This window comes from Ostrea edulis, chromosome 5, assembly GCF_947568905.1.
Source record: "Ostrea edulis chromosome 5, xbOstEdul1.1, whole genome shotgun sequence".
Classification (NCBI taxonomy): domain Eukaryota; kingdom Metazoa; phylum Mollusca; class Bivalvia; order Ostreida; family Ostreidae; genus Ostrea; species Ostrea edulis.
In genome coordinates, this window is record NC_079168.1 from 39,122,821 (window position 1) to 39,147,211 (window position 24,391).

Sequence of the window (24,391 nt, forward strand, 5' to 3'; positions counted from 1 at the left end):
TATTGATCTGGATTTACATGGATTCGCATTGAACATTGGTGAATAAACAGAACTGGCTTGGAAATCTCTTAAATATATATATAACGGGTGGGGAGTGATTTCACGCCAAAATGCGATCACGCGTCGGGAGGTAAGACTGCAGTCAGTACTTTAAGGGCTTTACTTATACATGTTATAGTGAGGGATTATATTAAAAGTGTACAGTGTAAATGTGACATTCATGTCATAAAGAATAGATTGTACAACATTCAATCTTGATCAACACAGAGGATCGAAACATTGTAATGATAACGAATTTAAGAGGTTAATTTGTTTTATATGTTGTTAAAAGGTTAATTGTCCGATCTAAATTCGTGATCTCTGGGATTTGTGCATATGTTTCAAATATTCGGGATTTGCATTTAAAAGCCCGAGTTATCATGCGTTGGGAGAGTTATCTTTCCATTAAATTTTCAATATGTTGTGACCGCTTCGGCGCTTCCTAGATCACAGGGGCCTGTCACGAAATATTTGCATTCTTTTGAATATATATGACCTTTCCCTATAAATAATCTTAAAAGCATGTTCAAGGCATGCACGTAGCGCGGGGGTGGGGTGGGGGGGGGGGGGGGTCGTAGAAGAAATTGACATCACATTTCTCTGAAAATTCTTGACAAGCAAATAAGAAGAATTATCAATAAATAAAAACCGAAAACGTACGGGGTGGGGGGGGGGGGGGCAAGGTTTGATCTCACAGTTATACTCGTTAATAAAATATTAGCGATGTGTGTTGTGCTATTTTAGAACATAACTAATATCTTTAGTTTAAAAACTGGAGTGTGAAAAAGCTAATTCCAGGCACGTAGCATCGGGGAGGGAGGGGGGGGGGTAATAAAAAAAGTTGACATTACAATTCTCTGAAATTTTTGAAATACAAATGAAATAAGAATTGATAAAAAAGCTAAATTGTAAGGGGGGGGGGGGCAAGGGTTGATTCCCCAGGTACATTCTTCATTTCAACTACAATTCACAACTACAATAAATAAAGGTAAGGGGACAGCCAATAGATCAAATATCATAACAAAAACCCAACAACTTTGCATGTAATGATAACAACAGAAAACGTATGCTGTCGAAAATAGTGCACGTGGGGTTGCTGCATGATCACGACAGGCTTGCTGATTATTCTATGGTGGTATATTTCTGCCACTACTTTTAAGATTCCATCTACTTGTCATCATAATATCTGACAAGTCGCTATTTACGTCTCCCAACACGTACAAAAGAGAGATGTTTCCCCTAGAGTCTTAAATACGCCCACTGACAACAAGGGCAAATATTTCCCAGTATTCAGTAATTATCTGACAACTCGACGCAATTTTAAGAAAAGTAGGCATAATTTTCTTTAAAGTCAACATAATTATCTGACAAGCTGAAATAACATTATCTTAAAAGTCGTTATATTTACCCGACAACTCAACATAGTCATCTGACAAATCGACACCATCTGTCTGCCAAGTTTCACTTTGAAGTGAACAGATAAACAAAATAACTGCTACTTTAAAGAAATGTCAGATGTTATGTTGATTTACTGTAAAAATAAATTAATGGTCAAATAACGATGTCGACTTGTCAGATCTGTATATTGACTTGTCAGATCTGTATATTGACTTGCCAGATCTGTATATTGACTTGTCAGATGATTGTGCTGATTTGTCAGATCTTTAATTATGTCAACTTGTCAGAAAAAATGTTTGTTAACTGGATGGTGCATGACATGGACACGTTTTCATGTAGACTTTTTTAAACAAGTGAGAACGGGATAAACAACAAGATCCGACAAATTGACCTAAAGATCTGACAAGTCGACATAAAGATCTGACAAATCAACATAAAGATCTGACAAGTCGACATAATTACCTGTATATTCTAACAAATGGTGGTAGAACTTACGGAAACGTTTAAGTGCCGTGTCTTGTTTACTAAACTACCTACCTACCTATCCTCTTCGAGCCTGGTCGGCTCATAAGGCTTGACAGCATCTTCCGCCATCTCACTCGGTCATTTACTACTGTAACTGCTTCGCTCCATGTTTGTCATCCTAGTTGTTTGCGTTCTGCCTCTGCACTTCTTCGCCATGTTGTTTTTGGGCGACCTCTCTTTCTTTTACCCTCTGGGGCCCATGTCAGGGCTACTCTGGAGTTGTTGTCATGTGGTTTCCTCAGAGTATGTCCTATCCATCTCCATCTTCGGCATTTAACAATTTCACCTACTGGGCATGTCCTTGTCCTACAGTATAGTTCATCGTTACTGACTTTCATGGGCCAGAAGATGCGGAGTACCCTTCGTAGACATTTTCTCTGAAAAGTTTCCAATCTGGTGACATCACTTTCATTCAGTTTCCACATTTCTGCTCTATAGAGTAGCACAGACATCGCATTGCTGTTAAATACTCTGATCTTTGTTGCTCTGGTGTATTTGGTGGACTTCCAAAGAGGATTAAGCATTGCAAATGCATTCCTGGCTAAACTCAGTCTGTGCTTGATGTCTTCTGTTGTCCCTCCTGTCTTGTTGACAATAGCACCAAGGTATGTGAAAGTGTCCACATCCTCAACGTTTCTTCCCTTGATTGTGATAGGATTGGTTTCCTTGTTGTTAATTCTCAACACCTTGGTCTTGTTCGTGTTGATCCGGAGACCAATACTTTCAGCATGTTTACACAGTCTTTCGGTCTTTTCCTGCATGTGCTGGTGCTTGCTAGATAAGAGGGCAATATCATCAGCATAATCAAGGTCTTCTAGCTGGTTGATAAACTTCCATCTGATGCCTGTTCTCTTTCCGTTGGTGGTATTCTTCATAACCCAGTCCACAGCAATTATAAAAAGGAAGCCTGACATCACACATCCCTGTCTGACTCCAGTTTTGACTGAAAACCATTCTGATGACTGTTCATTGTTGATGACACAGCTACTACTACCATTGTACATCTCTTTAATCATCCCGATAAAAAGATTTGGAATTCCATATGACTTCAGGATCTGCCAAAGCTTCTCCCTGTCTAGGCTATCGAAAGCTCTACGGAAGTCAACAAAGTTAATGTACAAGGTTGACTGCCATTCGATGCACTGTTCTACGATGTTACGCAGTACAAAAATCTGTTCAGATGTTCCATGTCCTTTCCTGTATGCTGCCTGTTCATTTCTCAACTTTTCTTCTACTCCTTTCTTAACTCTCTCTATAAGAACTCTGCAGAAGACTTTCCCTGGTATGGAGAGCAGTGATATTCCTCTACTGTTGTCACACCTTGTAAGATCACCTGATTTTGGTATTTTAGCAATCATCGATTTCTTCCAATCGCGTGGCATACTGATGGTTTTCCTTACATTCTCAAACATATGTAGCAGTTTCTTGGATGTTATCTCACCTCCAGCTTTTAACATTTCTCCATTTATGTTGTCTACACCTGCTGCTTTACCATTTTTAAACTTCTTTATTGCATGCCTCACTTCCTCCTCTGTAAAAGGGCCAGTGTTGATTTCCTCGATGGTTTCAATGTTGCTGATGTTGATCTGATTGACACCTTCATCCTCATTACACTGGTTTTCAATATTCAACAACTCTTCAAAGTGCTCTTTCCATCTTTTAAATTTCTGATCAGCGTAAGTGAGTAGTTTGCCGTTCTTATCCCTTACTTCTGATGTTGACTGCCTCTTCTTATTACACAGCTCTTTGGTAATCTTGTACAGAGTTCCCATATCATTTCTGTTTGCTGCCTCCTCAGCAAGTCCATTGATGTAATGTCACTTATCAGCCCTAGTCCTTTTCTTCACGTTCTCATCCATTTCACTGTACCTCTGTTGTTTAATGGCACAACAATGTTCATCAAACTATGGTGGCATATTTCTGTCACCATTGTTAGATAATTATGACAATTTGTCAGATCTTTATGTACAAGTAGTAGGGACTTTGAACTAATTCAAATGTTGTAAATTCATTAATTTGGTTGATGTGATTTTGTAAACTGAACGCAATTCTTTTAAAACATTTAGATATTAATTTACCCAAAAGCTTGTATGAAAATTCAACATTTTGTCTTATAATTTAAAAAAAAATCATCTTTAACTTCTACTTTCTTTAGTTACATCGTAAATTTTATGTGCGTATCTATCCAAAAATAATGAGCTGATGTTGTGTTGACAAATCGAGTTTATGTGAATAAATCGCATGTAAAGGTAAAGTTTACTACACTGTACATAGCTCAATAACAAGCACCATGTCCCCAGATTTTTTTTTAATTCCACAATTGCATTTCAATGTAGAAATCAATAATATATTTAAATGGTGACTTTTTATAAAAGGGGGAAATCTATTTTTATTTTTTGCAGTGCTGCAGTAGGCGAGGCCCCAGCAAAGGAAGTAGCCCCGTTGATAAAAGAAGGTTACTTATGGAAGAGAGGTAGATACTCCCTCCCCCTCTCTCATGACAAAATCTCACTGGAGATTCTATGTAAAAGAGAAAAGAAATAACATACAAATATAATAAGAAAATCTAACTGCGCCCAATAGATACATAGTATACTGTTGCACCACTTCCCTTTGATATTGTTGAGCAAAATTTGTCATATTTTGCATTTTGGGGTCTGCAACCCCCATCCCACCCCTCTTTTATTAGAATCAGAAAATGTAGTATCTTGGGCTTTGAACTTAGGATCTGCCCCTGGTATAGACAGATGATTAACACGTTATAAGATATGTCCCTGGTATAGACAGATGATGATATAACACACGTTATAGGATCTGTCCCTGGTATAGACAGATGATTATATAACACACGTTATAGGATTTGTTCCTGGTATAGACAGATGATGATATAACACACGTTATAGGATCTGTCCCTGGTATAGACAGATGATGATATAACACACGTTATAAGATCTGTCCCTGGTATAGACAGATGATGATATAACACACGTTATAGGATTTGTTCCTGGTATAGACAGATGATGATATAACACACGTTATAAGATCTGTCCCTGGTATAGACAGATGATGATATAAAACACGTTATAGGGTATGTCCCTGGTATTGACAGATGATGATATAACACACGTTATAGGGTATGTCCCTGGTATAGACAGATGATGATATAACACACGTTATAGGATCTGTCCCTGGTATAGACAGATGATGTTATAACACACGTTATAGGATCTGACCCTGGTATAGACAGATGATGATATAACACACGTTATAGGGTATGTCCCTGGTATAGACAGATGATGATATAACACACGTTATAGGATCTGTCCCTGGTATAGACAGATGATGATATAACACATGTTATAGGGTATGTCCCTGGTATAGACAGATGATGATATAACACACGTTATAGGGTATGTCCCTGGTATAGACAGATGATGATATAACACACATTATATAGGGTCTGTCCCTGGTATAGACAGATGATGATATAACACACGTTATAGGGTCTGTCCCTGGTATAGACAGATGATGATATAACACACGTTATAGGATCTGTCCCTGGTATAGACAGATGATGATATAACACGTTATATAGGACCTGTCCCTGGTATAGACAGATGATGATACAACACACGTTATATAGGACCTGACCCTGGTATAGACAGATGATTAACACGTTATAAGATCTGCCCCTGGTACAGACAGATGATGATATAACACACGTTATAGGATTTGTTCCTGGTATAGACAGATGATGATATAACACACGTTACAGGGTCTGTCCCTGGTATAGACAGATGATGATATAACACACGTTATAGGGTCTGTCCCTGGTATAGACAGATGATGATATAACACACATTATATAGGACCTGTCCCTGGTATAGACAGATGATGATACAACACATGTTATAGGACCTGCCCCTGGTGTAGACAGATGATGATATAACACACGTTATAGGGTCTGTCCCTGGTATAGACAGATGATGATATAACACACATTATATAGGACCTGTCCCTGGTATAGACAGATGATGATACAACACATGTTATAGGACCTGCCCCTGGTGTAGACAGATGATGATATAACACACGTTATAGGGTCTGTCCCTGGTATAGACAGATGATGATATAACACACGTTATAGGATCTGTCCCTGGTATAGACAGATGATGTTATAACACACGTTATAGGATCTGACCCTGGTATAGACAGATGATGATACAACACACGTTATAGGACTTGTCCCTGGTATAGACAGATGATGATATAACACACGTTATAGGATCTGCCCCTGGTGTAGACAGATGATGATATAACACACGTTATAGGATCTGCCCCTGGTATAGACAGATGATGATATAACACACGTTATAGGATCTGCCCCTGGTGTAGACAGATGATGATATAACACACGTTATAGGATCTGCCCCTGGTATAGACAGATGATGATATAACACACATTATATAATGTTTTACCAGCAGATCTGTTGCTTTGAATATTTTTGCAATTTTAAAGCGGGCAGGTGGATTAAAGGAAGCGTGGGTCCATGTGTGCATGGTCACAGGAACCGATAATTTTGTCGTAATAATGATACAAGTAGTATGTGTCTACACCATTCTAACTCTCCTTATAGAATTATCATCACCCCTTATTAGTGGGTGGTGGGGGTGTATAGTTAATTATAACAGACAAAACCGAGTGTGACTGAAAAGTATTTCATTTTACCATTTTTACAGGTGAATACATTCGTAACTGGCGTGTCCGGTATTACATCCTTCGAGCTGATGGTACATTCCATGGATTCAAGTCAAAAGAGGAGAGACTAGAAGTAGAGGAAATTCAGAATGACTTTAAGTTACAAAGTAGGTACCCTACTTATTTAATGAATATCATACTGAATATGTGATGATCATCTAACAAGTCTAAATACTTTTTATTGCAGAATAAAGTTTCAACTTCAATATTTTTAGAATTCAAATTCAAATTCTTTATTGGTGCAACAAATCAAGAAGTAATGGTTATTGCCCATATGTAAAACAAATAACAATAATGATCGATGGTAATGACATGGCATAGCAATAGTGGTACATACTTGTGACATTAGTGATATTGTGTATATATACTTGTGTCTGTAAATGACAATAATGGTGGATGATAATGCATACACATGTGCTATCAGAATTTAGTTATTAAAGTGGCTTTAAAAGTTCATCAAAAAGAAAATAGTGAAAAATTCTTGAGAGGGACGTTAAACAAGATACAATCAATCAAGTAAATTTCCTGACATAATTATGTAGAGGATGTTACCGTGCTGTGCCAGGAAAAACCAAAACCCAACAGCTTCATCGTTCAGGGGGTCAGCCTGAGGGACACAGTGGTAGACAGGATGTACTACGCGGACACCCCAGAGGACCGAGAATTGTGGGTCATTGCCATCCAGGCAGTGGTGGATGCCATAGGAGTAAGGAAATGATATATAGGGCAACTGCTAAAATCTCTAATGGATATAACAGTGATACCTGTCTAATCTGAAATGCTACCAGAGATATAAATTAATTATCCAATTAGACAGGATATGGAGGTGCACAGTGTAGAACACAAAAGTTAATTGGGAATGAAAACAAGTCAGAATTCACAGTGAAAAAATAGTATGCAGGTGTCAGATTAAACTTATTAGAGAATTCACAGTGAAATGTAGTACATAGGTGTCGGATTAGACAGGTTTATCTGTGTCAGAGAATTCATAGTACACAGGTGTCAGATTAGACAGGTTTATCTGTATCAGAGAATTCATAGTACACAGGTGTCGGATTAGACAGGCTTAACTGTATCAGAGAATTCACAGTGAAACGTAGTATGATAATTCATATATCAAAGTGTCATGTTTGTTGTTTTACATGTGATTAACCAGTTGTGGGTGAAGTGCTACAAATTTAGACTTATGCATGGCACTAAATGCCCAAAAATCTGTCACAATTACTTTCACTTCTAATGCTGGGTGCTTCGTTAAGAAGTAACCACTATACCTATCTTAAAGAGCTGAAGTCTGACTCTATCTTCATGGATGGAACCCGGGATCGCTTTGTCACTAAACGCCCTAACCTCTAGGCTAATGCAACTACATCATGAGTACATACACTAAGCTGCAATAATTAATGACGGAAGACTATGACATGTATAATCAATAAGATATCTTTTTTATGACAGAACTCACAGCTAAGATAATAATGGGGATGGGTGGGTTGAACTCAAATAAAATTGAGGTGAAGCTTTAACAGAGAGCTAATTCAAACCTTAGTATGATAAGCAACAAAGATTATACCTGTAACCGGCATGTTTCATGTAGCTAATTGATTAGTTGTTGATTTTAAATTGGTTAAATAAAAGGAAACAAAAACTAATCATGTTACCCAAAAAATGATATATGTAGAAGATGTTTACTGCTCCTACATCTAATTTGATTTGAATGATACAGCTACTTTGTATATCAAAACTTTACAGACTAGTGACTGGAAGTCATGTGTTGAAAAAATTGGGAAAAAAGAAGTGAGGATGTATGACGTCTCCTTGCTGAATTCCTTGAGTCAAGCAGAACAGTCATTGTCTCCAGGCCTGCGACTCAGACCACTACAGTTGTCAGATTATGAAAGAGGTATGGGAAAAACCGAGGATCAAAATGAATTTCAGGAATTTTTTAGAATGTAATCAAGAGAAATCTTTCTATTGCAGGTTATCTTGAGCTTTTGTCTCGGATCAATGATACAGACAATATGTCCAAATCTGAGTTTACGAGTAAGTGTTCCACATATGGTGAAAAGATTAGAACATAAAATATAGTCAGATAAATGTTCTACTAACAACAAACAATATTAACATAATGGATTATATTTAAATTTGGAAAAACACACACCAAACTGTAAGAAAAACACTAATGTAAAATAAGTCTTGGGTATAGTGTTACAGGAATACTTTTACGCTTTTCATTAAATCGCAATGGAAGGTTGTAGTTACCTGACTGCGAGTCCTTTATATGTATGTGTGTGTATGTGTATGTAAGACTAAATAAATGTGGTGTGTGTGTACGTTAAAACTAAATGAATGTGGTATGTGTGTGCAAGACTGAATGAATGTGGTGTAAATAAGTGCAAGACTGAATGAATGTGGTGTGTGTGTGTACATAAGACCAAATGAAAGTGGTGTGTGTGTGTTTGTAAGACTAAATGAATGTGGTGTATGTGTATACGTTAAAACTAAATGAATGTGGTGTATATATGTGTAAGACTAAATGAATGTGGTGTATATATGTGTAAGACTAAATGAATGTGGTGTATGTGTGTAAGACTAAATGAATATAGTGTGTGTGTGTGTGTGTGTAAGACTAAATGAATGTGTTGTATGTGTGCAAGACTAAATAAATGTGGTGTATGTGTGTAAGACTGAATGAATGTGGTGTATATATGTGTAAGACTAAATGAATGTGGTGTATATATGTGTAAGACTAAATGAATGTGGTGAGTGTGTGTGTAAGACTAAATGAATGTGGTATGTGTATGTAAGACTAAATGAATGTGGTGTATATATGTGTAAGACTCAATGAATGTGGTATATGTATGCAAGACTAAATGAATGTGGTGTGTGTATGTGCAAGACTAAATGAATGTGGTATATGTATGTAAGACTAAATGAATGTGGTGTGTGTATGTGCAAGACTACATGAATGTGGTATATGTATGTAAGACTAAATGAATGTGGTATATGTGTGTAAGACTAAATGAATGTGGTGTGTGTTTGTGTGTGTGTGTGTTTAGACTAAATGAATGTGGTGTGTGTGTGTAAGACTAAATGAATGTGGTGAATGAATGGAAATGGCCAGGGTGTTCCAGTTTACAGAGCCCTTGATAAGAGTCAATATTTCATTTTCAGGTCAATTTCATGCAATGGTATCATCGAATAAATACTACACCACAGTTATAGAGGATAATTCATCTAATCGCATTGTTTCTGCAGCAACACTTGTCATTGAACTGAAATTTGACCAAAGTCACCCTAAGGTACTAAAATTTGAACACAGATCTAGTATTACTGAATCTGAGTTCATTGTAAATATAGTGTAAATATTGCACTGAAAGTTGCATTGATGGTGTTTATCAAATCTTGTATTGCTAACAATTTTTGCCACAGTTTGGAGGATATTGGAGATGAATGTTAATAAAATGTGTACAAGATTTATATTTTGGCTTCTTTGGCACAGACAGAAGTTCACAGATTTGATTTGGTCGGCATCAGTTTGATTATCACCAAAGTAAAAATAATCACAGGATCAATGCTCGACAATATCATTTCATTTATTACATCAACCTTAGTACGATTGTGCGAAATTTTGAAAATGTTGCATTAAGAAGATAAACAGTACATCACTCTGCAAAATTCTACAAACAGCAGGTTAATGCACTGTCAACAGATACAATATATTTAGAGCTATTATTATAATATTTGACCTTGAAATAAACTGTAGGTTGGTTGGATCAAGGACTTTGTTTTTGATAAATACCATGCTGACCATCTGCTGCTAAAAAACAAGTAAGTTGCATTTCATCAGTCATCTTTACTGACCTGGATCTAATCAGAAACAGATTCAATACAAATAAAGTAAATCTCACCTCTTAAGTTGGATCTCATTAGAAACCACAGATTAAATGAAAATCAAGTTATACCTCATAAGTAATGCAAACCTAGTAAGTCACTGTATACTTCCCTTAAGTCACTCACCTCACAAGTTAGTCACCTCATTAGTCACTCACCTCATGAGTCAGTAACCTTATAAGTTAATCACCTCATAAGTCAATCACCTCATGAGTCAGTCACCTTATAAGTTAGTTACCTCATAAATCAATCACCTCACAAGTTAGTCACCTCTTAAGTTTATAAGTTAGTCACCTCATTAGTCATTCACCTCACAAGTCAGTCACCTTATAAGTTAGTTACCTCATAAGTCACTCACTTCACAAGTCAGTCACGATTGATGAAAACAAAGTAGGTCACTTGTGCACCCCATCATATGAAACAGTAGATTGAGTGCACACTGTAGTACACTGTATGAGGTCTTGGTATTTTTTAACTGATTCAAGATTGTTTGGATTGTGATTCCTGGAGCAAATGCAGGGTCAGAACGGGCAGTTTACATAAGAAAAATCTTTGAAATCATTTCATGCATGCATCTTTTGAGCCAAGTTTATAAAATGACCTTTGGGTCACATAATGGCAAAAGATTATATAAACAAATGATTAAGGAAAACTCTATAAAAACATTTCTTTCACAAAACCACTTTATGTAACATCGATATAAGATGTAGATATAAGTTTGTTCATGACAAAGTTTAAGTTAGGATAAGTGTACATAGTAATATCTGAAAAATTCTAATTCACTGAAAAATTTATCCACTTCATACAATACATGTACAATGATTTCTTGTAAGGCATTTTACAAAACAAACAAATATATCATGCAGTTAAAATCTTGTAAGACATAGTTGAGCAGCAACTAAAAGTACCAAGGGATAGGCAGCAATTTTTAAACTTATAGCACTTCTCATATTTATCATTATACAAGTATGTGTGTCACAAAATCTAGTTTCAGTATGAGCTAGCTCCCAGTTCCTCTAAACTGACTGATGTTTGTCCTCCAACCCTGTTTTTATTGTGTTATAATGCTTAATAATGCTTTCTTCTCAGGTTGCTGACCTCTCTGAAGGATTTAGGCGAAAGAATCGGTTGCAGTCGAGTAGAGAGTATCAACATTTCCAGGGAAACACAGGATGAAGATATGTAGTGCAATACTGATATTGATTGTAGGCACGTTCCATTGTTATTTAAGGAGGGGAGGGGGGGGGGGGGCAGCCGGTGGAGAAGTTGACTTCTCATTTTTCAGCCTCAATTTTTTCTCTCCAGGCTTTCAAGCTTTATAATTCTTATTCAGTACTACTATAAAAAATAGTAGGGGGAGGGGGGGGGGGGGGGGGGGGGGGGCAGTTACTCATTTTCCATTATATCTTTATTTGCATATTATATACATGTACTTGATGGTAGTTTACGCCATTTGAAGAAATGTTTACATACATGTACTTGATGGTAGTTTACGCCATTTGAAGAAATGTTTACATACATGTACTTGATGGTAGTTTACGCCATTTGAAGAAATGTTTACATACATGTACTTGATGGTAGTTTACGCCATTTGAAGAAATGTTTACATACATGTACTTGATGGTAGTTTACGCCATTTGAAGAAATGTTTACATACATGTACTTGATGGTAGTTTACGCCATTTGAAGAAATGTTTACATACATGTACTTGATGGTAGTTTACGCCATTTGAAGAAATGTTTACATACATGTACTTGATGGTAGTTTACGCCATTTGAAGAAATGTTTACATACATGTACTTGATGGTAGTTTACGCCATTTGAAGAAATGTTTATTTGATTACGTTATTGTTGCCTTCTTTCATTTAACCATGTTAACATTTTATTACATGCATATCAAACTCATTTCATAATATTTCAATAAAAACAAAAATTGAAGAACTGTGTTTATTATGTATCAATATGTCAATCATGATAAGAAATTAAATTTAAGCAATTTATTACAGTTACGGCAATCTGTCACTGTAGTGATATACATGTAACATAAACAATTTCTCTTGGAGTACATACATCTTAAACAAATACCAGAAACAATGAACGACCATCTTTGCTAGCCAAACTCTGCAGGGAGCGGATTGAAACGAAAACCTGAAGATGTGAAGGACTGGTTCGCGGCAAGAAATATTTGTGATGATGAAGTCCTTGTGAACTCCCAACAATTTCTCGCACACCAATGAAAGCTGGTTTACAATGTGCTTTAGATTTCTTTCAGACTCCCTCTCATTCTTTCCCTAGTAACCTCTAGTTTAACTCTCAGACTCCCTCTTATTCTTTCCCTAGTAACCTCCGATTTACTTACACAAGTTTAACTTTCAAACTCCCTCTCATTGTTTCCCTAGTCACCTCTAGTTTAACTTTCAAACTCCCTCTCATTGTTTCCCTAGTAACCTCTAGTTTAACTCTCAGACTCCCTCTTATTCTTTCCCTAGTAACCTCCGATTTACTTACACAAGTTTAACTTTCAAACTCCCTCTCATTGTTTCCCTAGTAACCTCTAGTTTAACTTTCAAACTCCCTTTCATTGTTTCCCTAGTAACCTCTAGTTTAACTTTCAGACTCCCTCTCATTCTTTCCCTAGTAACCTCTAGTTTAACTTTCAGACTCCCTCTCATTCTTTCCCTAGTAAACCTCTTGCCTTCTCTTTGATTTATCTACACAAGTTTAATTAGAAATGAATCACTAACAGTGATATATCGAAGCCACTTTTGTGGAGTTGTCTGCTCTTGGTTCACAATTTTCACAGTTTTAATCTTCATACCGGACAATAGATAGCCAGAAATTTCAAACTCCATCCTGAGTGGTCCCACGTCTTCCTTGCTTAGTGCAGCAGACTGATTAATTAGCTAAAATAAGAGATAAAATAAAAGATACCTGTAGATTTTTACAAATTTAAACAAGAGGCCATGGGCCACAATGTTCACCTGAGTCAACCTGGTCCTGTTGTTCTTCAGAAAAAAAAAACACCGAGATTTTTTTAACCCTCAATATTCCCATGAAATATTTCGAACTTATATTATGACCCCCGATCTTAGCCAAACAGGGTCATAACTTAAAGCTGTGAAAGTGATGGCAACCCTTTTTTCTCAAATTCTCTCAATAGCATAGGAATATATATTAATGACTAATAAAAACATTAATTTTGTACAGAAACAAGAGAAACCTAATAAAACTATGTTAGATAACTGCTTTTAGTGTAAAGAAATGTATAAAGGAGAATTATTGTCTTGTCTTGATTACATATTCATGTGCTTGCTTTGAGGTTAAAAAGAGTTTGAAATAATTAAATACTGGTGTTATTAGTGAAATGTATAATATAGAGCAATCTTCACTGTATTCAATTTTTGGTGACAGAATACAGCTTTAAGGGCTTTAAGCATATCCACGCAACATAAGGAGGCCCTGTATTCATGCTATGTACAATTTTATCCCTAATTCTAACTCCATGGTCTATACTAAAACAAAATCATAAATTTGCACTACTCGGGGATGCTTGCACATCGATATGACTAATCATGACCCTGCTGATTTAAAAAAGAAATATTTTTATTTAAAACTTTAATTCCCTATTGTGGCCTCATCCAACCCCCAGGAGCCACAAATTGAACAAACTTGTCTCTGCACTACCTGAGGGAGCTTGCTTCTTAATATGACTTATCATGGCTCTGTTGCTCTAAAGAAAGATTGCGACATAAAACTCTGATCCCATCCTACCTACCACAGTCATAATTTGAACAAACTTGAATCTCACTACCTGAGAATGCTTGCATATGAATATGACTTTTTCAAGACTCCATTGTTCTTAGGAGATTTTATTTTACAAAATTGAATCAACATTCTTTCAGGAAGCTTTGACATAAGTTTTGTCTTTTCCAACCCAGTGGTTCTTGAGAAGATTTTAAAAGATGCCACCATAATTTCACTATTCCTTTGAAAAGTGTGTGACCCTTTATTTGAATAATTTTGAATTCCCTCTCCTCAAGTTTGGTTGATATTGGCCCTGTGGTTCTGGAGAAAAAGTAAGAAATGTGTAAAGTTTAGAGACGGATAGACAGATGGACAGACAGACAGACAATCGTTGGTCAAAAAAGCTCACTTGAGCTTTTAGCTTCGGTGAGCTTAAAAGGAAGCACATAAATATCTCATCTATGTTAAAACTCACTTTCAGTAAATTCAGGACTTTCAAATCACTATACGTACCTGTATTATAAAAATTCATTTTTTTTTACTTTAAGGAATTACAATGTTTTCAGACGGTATCTGACTGTATATTGTATATTATTAAAAAGTTTCCCTTATTTGTCACAAATATGCTCAAGCCTAACTCTAATAAAAAGATTTGTACAACAGCAAACGTTTAGCCTACCCTGAACTCAGCCATGGATTCAGCATGAGGAGGCAGGGATTTTATTTTCCATAGAATTGTACTGTCGGTCTTATCCAGGGAGGCTGTCTCATCAGGACTGTTCAGGTGCTGGGAAATACTGAAAACAGGAATACAGAGGATATTCATTCAATATCTAAAAATAACTGGTGATTAAAAGATTCCAAATCACAGACACGTAGAAGAGAAACAATCCTTGTCAATGTGAATAGACTGCAGGATTAAGACTAAGGAATAATTCTCATTTTGAATGCTAAATGTCTCCCACTTATGAATTTGAAAATCTGAAACTGCACATATATGTGATTAAAACACACTGAATCAGATACATAGAACTCCAAGTTCAGTTAAAAAACTGACAGAGAGTGGAGTAGAAAACTGATAGAGACTGGAGTAGAAAACTGATAAAGACTGGAGTAGAAAACTGACATAGATTAGAGTAGAAAACTGACTGAAATTGGAGTAGAAAGCAGAACTAAAATTGGAGTAGAAAACTGAGATTGGAGTAGAAAACTGATTGAGATTGGAGTAGAAAACTGACTGAGATTGAAGTTGAAAACTTACAGAGATTGGAGTGGAAAACTGACTGAGATTGGAGTAGAAAACTGAGGTTGGAGAAGAAAACTGACTGAGATTGGAGTAGAAAACTGACTGAGATTGGAGTAGAAAGCAGAACTAAAATTGGAGTAGAAAACTGAGATTGGAGTAGAAAACTGATTGAGATTGGAGTAGAAAACTGACTGAGATTGAAGTTGAAAACTTACAGAGATTGGAGTGGAAAACTGACTGAGAATGGAGTAGAAAACTGAGGTTGGAGAAGAAAACTGACTGAGATTGGAGTAGAAAACTGACTGAGATTGGAGTAGAAAACTGACTGAGATTGGAGTAGAAAACTGACTGAGATTGGAGTACACAAATTACAGAGAATGGAGTAGAAAACTGACTGAGATTGGAGTAGAAAAATTACAGAGAATGGAGTAGAAAACGTAGAGAATGGAGTAGAAAACTGACTGACATTGGAGTGGAAAACTGACTGAGATTGGAGTAGAAAACTGACTGAGATTGGAGTAGAAAACTGACTGAGATTGGAGTAGAAAACTGAGGTTGGAGTAGAAAACTGACTGAGATTGGAGTAGAAAACTTACACAGAATGGAGTAGAAAACTGACTGAGATTGAAGCAGAAAACTTACACAGAATGGAGTAGAAAACTGAGATTGGAGTAGAAAACTGACTGAGATTGGAGTAGAAAACTGAGGTTGGAGTAGAAAACTGACTGAGATTGGAGTAGAAAACTTACACAGAATGGAGTAGAAAATTGACTGAGATTGGAGTAGAAAACTTACACAGAATGGAGTAGAAAACTGACTGAGATTGAAGCAGAAAACTTACAGAGAATGGAGTAGAAAACTGACTGAGATTGGAGTAGAAAACTGACTGAGATTGGAGTAGAAAAATACCAAAATTGGAGTAGAAACCTGAGATTGGAGTAGAAAACTGAATGAGATTGGAGTAGAAAACTTACAGAGATAGGAGTAGAAAACTGACTGAGATTGGAGTAGAAAACTGACTGAGATTGGAGTAGAAAACTGACTGAGATTGGAGTAGAAAACTGGCAGAGACTGAAGTAGAAAACTGACTGATATTAGAGGAGAAAACTCAAAGAGACTGGCTCTGGCCTGGAGGTTATAAAACTTTTACCGTATTCATACTCAAACTCAGCCATATTTGTTTTGAGTACAACTCTGAGCAATCTCTGAAACATATTCGAAAAATCTTGAGAATGTACTCCATTTGAGTATGAGAATGATTTTAAAAAAGGTTTATAACCTTCACTTTTGCTTATGAGTATGATTTAGAGCACGGCGTTTGAGTTTGAGTATGAAAATGTGCTCATGAAAGTTTTATAACCTCCAGGTCGACATCCACAAGGTATTTTGCGATAGTAAGTACTCGTGTAAAATAAGGAAGCTACAGTTAGTAATCTAACTAATATATGCTTTGAAACTGATAGAGGGAATCCAAATGACATATCCATCATTCTCCAACAGTATGATGTTCTGCCAATATGTTCCACAGAGATGACAGATAAGTTATTTTGATTGAGAGCACAGGTACATTCTACTACTTTCTCTGATGACAATTGGGGTATTATTCACTTTCAAAGAGATCACAGGTTTAACAAAGATTACAAGTAACTTACTTTGATTGATAGCAAAAGTAACTTTAAAGAAAATTGTAGGTAGCTTATCTTGAATATGGAGATTTCAAGAAACTTACTTACAATAAGAACTTATTTTAATCAATGTTACAGGTAACTTTCTTTGAATAAAATTACAGGTAACTTACTTTGAATGATATTACAGGTATTAAAAGTTACTTTGAATGAGATTACAGGTAACTTACTTTGACACAGAATGAGGGACTCCAAACTTCAGTCGAAGATTGATAGGAGCCACAGGTAACCTGTTCTTTATCCTCAGGCTCACCATCGCGTCCCTAAAATTAGAATAAAAATTTATATCAGATTACAGCATCCCTAAAAATAGAATAAAAAACTATATCAGATTACAGCATCCCTAAAAATAGAATAAAAATTTATATCAAATTACAGCATCAGACCCTTCATTATATTAACCAAGCAATCATTAATTGCCTTCTTAAATCCTGCATCAATCTTTGCTATAAAAAAAATTGTTATTAGGAAACTGTAAAGTTTAAGGAATTTTGGGTTACAGAAGTTGATGTTCAGTTCAATTTTGCAATTCTAATATCTTTGTGTAAAGAGCTGCACCATGTTGAAATCACATGTTCTGATCTTCATTACAGATACCAAGTCACAAATGCCCCAGATACGTCAAAGTGAGTTGGCAGCTCTGGCCATATTTATGTACATAATATACTGATAAAAGAATAATGCATAGTACAATTTCATATTCATTTTAAGACATGAGAAATACTTAAAATAATTGATTAACTGATAATACAAAATTGATGTAAATGCTGGGGATCAAAGTATCACAACCACTAAATAATGATAATTAGTCATTAACAGGTCAAGGTCATGCAAGTCCAGTATCTAGTATGCCCTCATGAGCACCAACGACTGCCTGACAACACCTTCCCATGGATGCAATTAAGTTTCTAAAAAGACTGTCTGGGGATATTGTTCCACTCTAATACGCCGGTTTCGAGATACACCCGAGTTATTTCCCTTTGGAGAACTCTCGTGTATAGTGAGGCGCGAAACAATTTGTTTACACGCGGGAGTGGGACTAATATTCATTACTGCTTAAGTGAATGTACTCAGTAAGTTTCTCATACACTGTTAGATCACCCGAATTCGACTGATACACAAACTAAGTAAGTTATAAGTATTTAGGGAGTAATTAAATACATAGAATTCTTATCATATCACGTTATTTCGTTAGTCATAAGTACCATATCAAAGACATTACTTGCAAATATGACATTGTTTTTATGTTTCCACTTTAGTAAAACATTTCTTTCGATAGTATTTTGTATTTTGCACATTTACATATTAAAAGAGAAGCCGCTTTTAATACATTTCATCGTCTTTCTCGCTGACTGTAGGTCCACTCTGTCCCACTTAGTCATTCAAAGTTCCACTAAATGCACCTCCTACACAGAAGAGTTCCTATCTTGAAACTGGCGTATTGCAGAGCTTGGTGAAGAGTCTGAGACTGCAGTTGCCTTTGGCGGATGCGCCTATTCAGCCCCATGCATGTACAATAGGGTTCAAATCTGGTGATTTTGATGGCCAAGGAAGAACCTGGATATTGTGTCTTTGCAGAACACCGTGTGTTAGATAAGTAGTATGTGGTCTGAGATTGTCATGTTGGAATACTGCTCCAGACTGCTGCATTATTGGAACCACATGTGACTGTATGACTTCATTAATATTTCATTGAACCGTCAAAGTACCCTGTATGTGAACCAATGCTACCCTGCCTGTATAGCATATTGCTGCCCACATCATAACACTACCCTCTCCAATCTGGTCAGCCTCCCAAATGCAGATTTGTGAAAATAATGGCCATACTCTATGAGTCTGAGATCATTGAAATCAGTTCTGGTGATGTTGCGGAGTCAGAACAATGCCACAAACAGGTCTGCATGCTCTAATCCCAGCATTTTGTAGTTGATTGCAAACAGTCTGATCAGAAATTCTGCAAAACCTAGGGATGGCAGATACTGTAGATGACGAAGTTGTGAATCTTTGACAAAGATGACGCAACACATGTTGTTGATATCTGCTCTAAATGCAAGATATTGTGCTTTGCGCAACATTGAAATCTCTTGCAACTGCAAATTGTGACACACCTGCTTCCAGTCATCCATTGCATTGTTCTGTTGAGCATCATTCAGATGCGGCATTTCTCAAAAAAGCAGTTACATTTAAAGACAACGCAATCAAAAATTGAGAGCCTATGCATTTGATAGACTACTGGTGTCTGAATGCATTTCTTTTTTTAATCAGTATAAATGATTCTAAAAACCTCAGATATCTAGAATATAGCAATCTTGAAAAACAATAATTTCTAAGCATTATATTCATTGTGTTAATTTTTCATAGGTGGTCATATGACATCCAATTTCCTTCTTGTATCTTAAAGTCAGTTGAAATTCACGCCTTTCAGACCCACGCAATTATTCCTGATTATTTACAATGGCAGGTGTCTGATTGACAACGTGTTTCACACCAAATCGCAAATCAATACGACAATTAACAGACAACTGAAGGAAACATAAGATCAAAGTTCTTGTAGCTGGGTATGTGTTTTATATACCATTAATATAATATACACTCTAAAATTATTATTGCAAATGAGTAAAAACAGTAAAAATCTTTGTAACGTGTCAAGAAATTAAACAATAACTAGGTATTTCACTCAGTATTTCACTTAGCGTCCATGTTGTGAAAAGGTTTTGCATCACACATGCATGATTGTAATTCAATCCAACAATTTATTCGCCTTTTGAGGTCCCTGTCAATGGTTTTTACTTTATAAAGCACATTTTGTACAATAAGTCGACGTGACTGAAAACACAGTGACGTTGAGCAGATTTGAGATAACATAACTAAACATTTTTTCTTTATTTCTGACTACGTGGTTCTCGAATTTGTACATGTGTGGAAAAAGTATAGGCATGAACCTGAACACTGTCTGGATTTTTTTTTAAGAAAGCAGCATACTCAATGAAAGCAGCATACTCAATGAGAGCAGCATACTCAATGAGAGCAGCGTACTCAATGAAAGCAGCGTACTCAATGAGAGCAGTATATTCAATGAGAGCAGCATACTCAATGAGAGCAGCATACTCAATGAGAGCAGCATACTTAATGAGAGCAACATACTCAATGAGAGCAACATACTCAATGAATGTGGCATACTCAATGAGAGTGGTGTACTCAATGAAAGTAGTGTACTCAATGACAGCAGCATACTCAATGAGAGCAGCGTATTCAATGAGAGCAGCATACTCAATGAGAGCAGCATACTCAATGACAGCAGCATACTCAATGAGAGCAGTAAACTCATTGACAGCAGCATACTCATTGAGATTGGCGTACTCAACGAGAGCAGTGTACTCAATGAGAGCAGCATACTCAATGAGAGCAGCATACTCAATGACAGCAGCATACTCAATGAGATTGGCATACACAATAAGATTGGCATACTCAATGAGAGCAGCGCACTCAATGAGTGTGGCATACTCACTGAGATCGGCATACTCAATGAGAGCAGCATACTCAATGACAGCAGCATACTCAATGAGAGCAGCATGCTCAATGAGAAGAGCATACTCAATGAGAGCAGCATACTCTATGAGAGCAGCATACTCAATGAGAGCAGCATACTCAATGAGAACAGCATACTCAATGAGAGTAGTGTACTCAATGAGAGCAGCGTACTCAATGAGAGTAGTGTTCTCAATGAGAGCAGCATAAGTTTGAAATTGACCTTTGACCTTGAAAAACTAATGGCTTCTTTCTCTCATCATTAGGAACAGGCATACCTAGTCTGATGATCCTAGCCTATTAAGCTCTGTTTTTATCTAACCCACAAGGTGCTGTCAGACGTGCAAACAAACCAATAGATGCCTATTCATGATGTTTTGATATTTGTGTCAACTTTGATTACCCTAGCCTCATTCTATCTGGCTTTGTGTCTGTAAAAGTACTCCTGTAAATTTGACCTTAACTTTTGACCTAGAAAAACAGTAAACTTCATTCTTTGATTATTGGGAATATGTGCTAAGTTTGATAAACCTAACCTTCTATGTACTCTTATTATCTGATCCACAACCTTCTGACAGACGGACAGATGCAATACGAAATACTAAAATACCAACCGTCTACGACAGGCATATAAAGAGGACGGGATGATGTCATTTAGAAGGTTGTAACGTAAATATCATGACCTAACATTATAGTAACACACAAAAAGAAATTTACACTTTGTAATTTTAAACTGTCTAGCATGATATAGATATAATGTACTTTTAATTGTCACTGATATATACATACATAGTCATAGCAATCAGTACATAGAAAAAGAGTATTCATTATGTTATTGAATGACAAACTTGCATATCAAAAACAGGAGTATGTAAATAGAAAAATTGCATTTATTATGTATGACAACTGAGTTTTCACTCGCTTCGGGCAATTAGACCGTTAATGTCGATCCCTAGACATAATTTCAGGGATTATCATTTTTGGTTTGGTCTACGGGTACAAAATTCCACTGAGTTGCATATGTCTATATTTATTTATAAGATCTGAATAAACAGCCCACAGACCTGTCAAACACGAGTCCAGCAAAGAGACTTTATGTGGTATTGTTAGATACGTGGCCTTCCTATCAGGTCTAACTAGTGGATTAACCCTTCAGCTTGATCTGTAGAGCACTGGGCTGTTGTGCTAAACCAGTTTCTGTTACATTTGGTGCCAACATTGGGACCTGGGTACTTTCTGGTGGGCAAAAGTGATCGCCCCCAGAACTTCACCCCACAGGCACTAGCACTCCGGAAGGGTTGGGATGCCACTCTTTATGAATGGGGACAATAAAGTAATGTTACATGTAAATACTTGACATTCCAACCAGCTCTGGCTAGTGGGTTAACCCTTTAGTTTGTTCGGCAGAACACTGGACTGTCATGCCTAAGGTCTTGGGTTCGATTCTCAGCTGAGGTATATACTTCTCTCTGTTACATACTCACAACACATCTTTTTATCTGGTTTTGCTAGGAGACATTGAGTTGTTAATGAATTACCTGCTGTGTTCCACTGGCTGAACAGAGGAGACAAATTGAAAAGGGGACATAACACTGCCCTCACCACTGGCACTGTACGACATCAATGTAAACTGTAAAAGAAATGATTAATACTGACACTGTACGACATCAATGTAAACTGTAAAAGAAATGATTAATACTGACACTGTATGACATCAATGTAAACTGTAAAAGAAATTATTAACACTGACACTGTCTGACATCAATGTAAACTGTAAAAGAAATGATTAATAATGACACTGTATGACATCAATGTAAACTGTAAAAGAAATGATTAACACTGACAGTGTCTGACATCAATGTAAACTGTAAAAGAAATGATTAATACTGACACTGTACGACATCAATGTAAACTGTAAAAGAAATTATTAATACTGACACTGTATGACATCAACATAAGCTAGATGCAAATATAGTAGACTTATACTACTTTTTAAGATAAAACATAATTTAATGCCACATTATTTGACAGTAACATGTCCACTTTTTACCAAGTATACATTCTCTTACAACTTTCGAAATAAAAATAGTGTTCTACCAACTTATTGGAGAACATCGACTTACTCAAATTCATATTTTCCATCAACAATTAGTCTTGGAAAATGTTAAATACAAATGTTCAAGAACTCCCCTCCCGTAATGCATTTAAAGAAGCCCAAAACTATTACTATTCACGCCTCTTTCAAACAAAATTTACAAAAAAGGGAACTGGAATAGGTAAAGTCACTCACACTAGGCTTCGTCTTGGTCTCAGTGGATTAAATGACCATTTATTCAAATTTAATATTGTTCCTACAGAATCCTGTAACAATTGTCACAGTAGGGCAGTTGAATCTGTTGAACATTATCTCTTGTATTGTAAAAGTTTTCAACAAATGAGATACGATTTATTTCATGTCATAAAAGATATTTTATGTCGAAGAGTAAATATACAAACATTTATAAATTTGATTCCAAATCATGTAGTAGATATATTTCTACATGTTCTAAAAGGTAGCAATGATCTGTTCCATGACAAAAATTTTGAAATTTTTCCAGCTTCATTTGTATATATAGAGAAAACCTGACAGATTCTAATGCGAGTAATACCAAGATGTGTTACATAGATACATGATCAAGATTTCCCATATTACAGTTGTCATTGTGATGTGTATATTGTATTGTATGCTTTGTTCTTTTCTGTTTTCTATGCTTTGTATATATATTGGGGAGAGCATATTCCTAGCCCTAGGGCTGTTTGCAATCCTTGTTCAGTAAATAAAGCATAAAATTAAATTAACATAAACTGTAATTATCAATACTGGCACTGAATGACATCAACATAAACTGTAAAAGAAATTATTAATCATAATCAAGTGATCTTGAATATGAAGGAATTTCTGAGACCTCAGTCAAAACAATGTTTACAGCAACTGAAAAGATTTTTACAGAAAGAGAAAATTGCAACTTGATTAATTTTAAAGTAAACAGAGTAATGCTGACACTGAATAATATGCCCCTCCAGTAATGGAGCAGTAATGGCAAAAAATGTCTCTGACAGTAATCTCTTGACACTTTCTCTAATCTTGGAGAGTACTAATAAAATGTTAGTTCTATGATGGGATATTTTGATAAACATCTCATTTCACCTATTGATAGTGTACACATTGAGATAAACATCTCACCTCTCCTATTGATAGTGTACACATTGAGATAAACATCTTGATAGTGTACACATTGAGATAAACATCTCACCTATTGATAGTGTACATATTGAGATTAACATCTCATCTATTGATAGTGTACACATTGAGATAAACATCTCACCTCTCCTATTGATAGTGTACACATTGAGATACACATCTCACCTAATGATAGTGTACACATTGAGATTAACATCTCATCTCTCCTACTGATAGTGTACACATTGAGATAAACATCTCACCTATTTATATTGTACACATTGAGATAAACATCTCATCTATTGATATTGTACACCTTGAGATAAACATCTCACCTATTGATAGTGTACACATTGAG

General features: G+C 36.1%; 2 protein-coding genes across 2 annotated transcripts in view; one reads left to right on the forward strand and one right to left on the reverse strand.

The window, feature by feature from the left end:
* Window positions 1–12,544, forward strand: LOC125652834 (RAC-beta serine/threonine-protein kinase B-like). The gene is made up of 9 exons (XM_048882265.2): window positions 1–130; window positions 4,365–4,435; window positions 6,703–6,828; window positions 7,264–7,427; window positions 8,468–8,618; window positions 8,696–8,758; window positions 9,890–10,017; window positions 10,482–10,546; window positions 11,699–12,544. The coding sequence occupies exons 1-9, from the start codon at window positions 111–113 to the stop codon at window positions 11,793–11,795; spliced, it is 885 nt and encodes a 294-aa protein (XP_048738222.2). The 5' UTR covers window positions 1–110; the 3' UTR covers window positions 11,796–12,544.
* The window catches only part of LOC125652832 (uncharacterized), a 25,233-nt gene continuing 13,385 nt past the window's right edge, over window positions 12,544–24,391 (reverse strand). Inside the window, 4 exon segments of the mRNA XM_056165983.1 lie at window positions 12,544–13,513; window positions 15,034–15,151; window positions 17,456–17,548; window positions 22,352–22,443. Of these exon segments, the coding sequence (XP_056021958.1) occupies window positions 13,322–13,513; window positions 15,034–15,151; window positions 17,456–17,548; window positions 22,352–22,443 (495 nt within the window). The 3' untranslated portion in view covers window positions 12,544–13,321.

Bases quoted from the DNA above. Each gene is read 5' to 3' on its own strand.
- LOC125652834 (XM_048882265.2), top strand. From the start codon at position 111: ATGCGATCACGCGTCGGGAG. The intron at 131-4,364 runs GTAAGACTGCAG...TATTTTTTGCAG, and splicing joins ATGCGATCACGCGTCGGGAG to TGCTGCAGTAGGCGAGGCCC. The intron at 8,619-8,695 runs GTATGGGAAAAA...TTTCTATTGCAG, and splicing joins GTTGTCAGATTATGAAAGAG to GTTATCTTGAGCTTTTGTCT.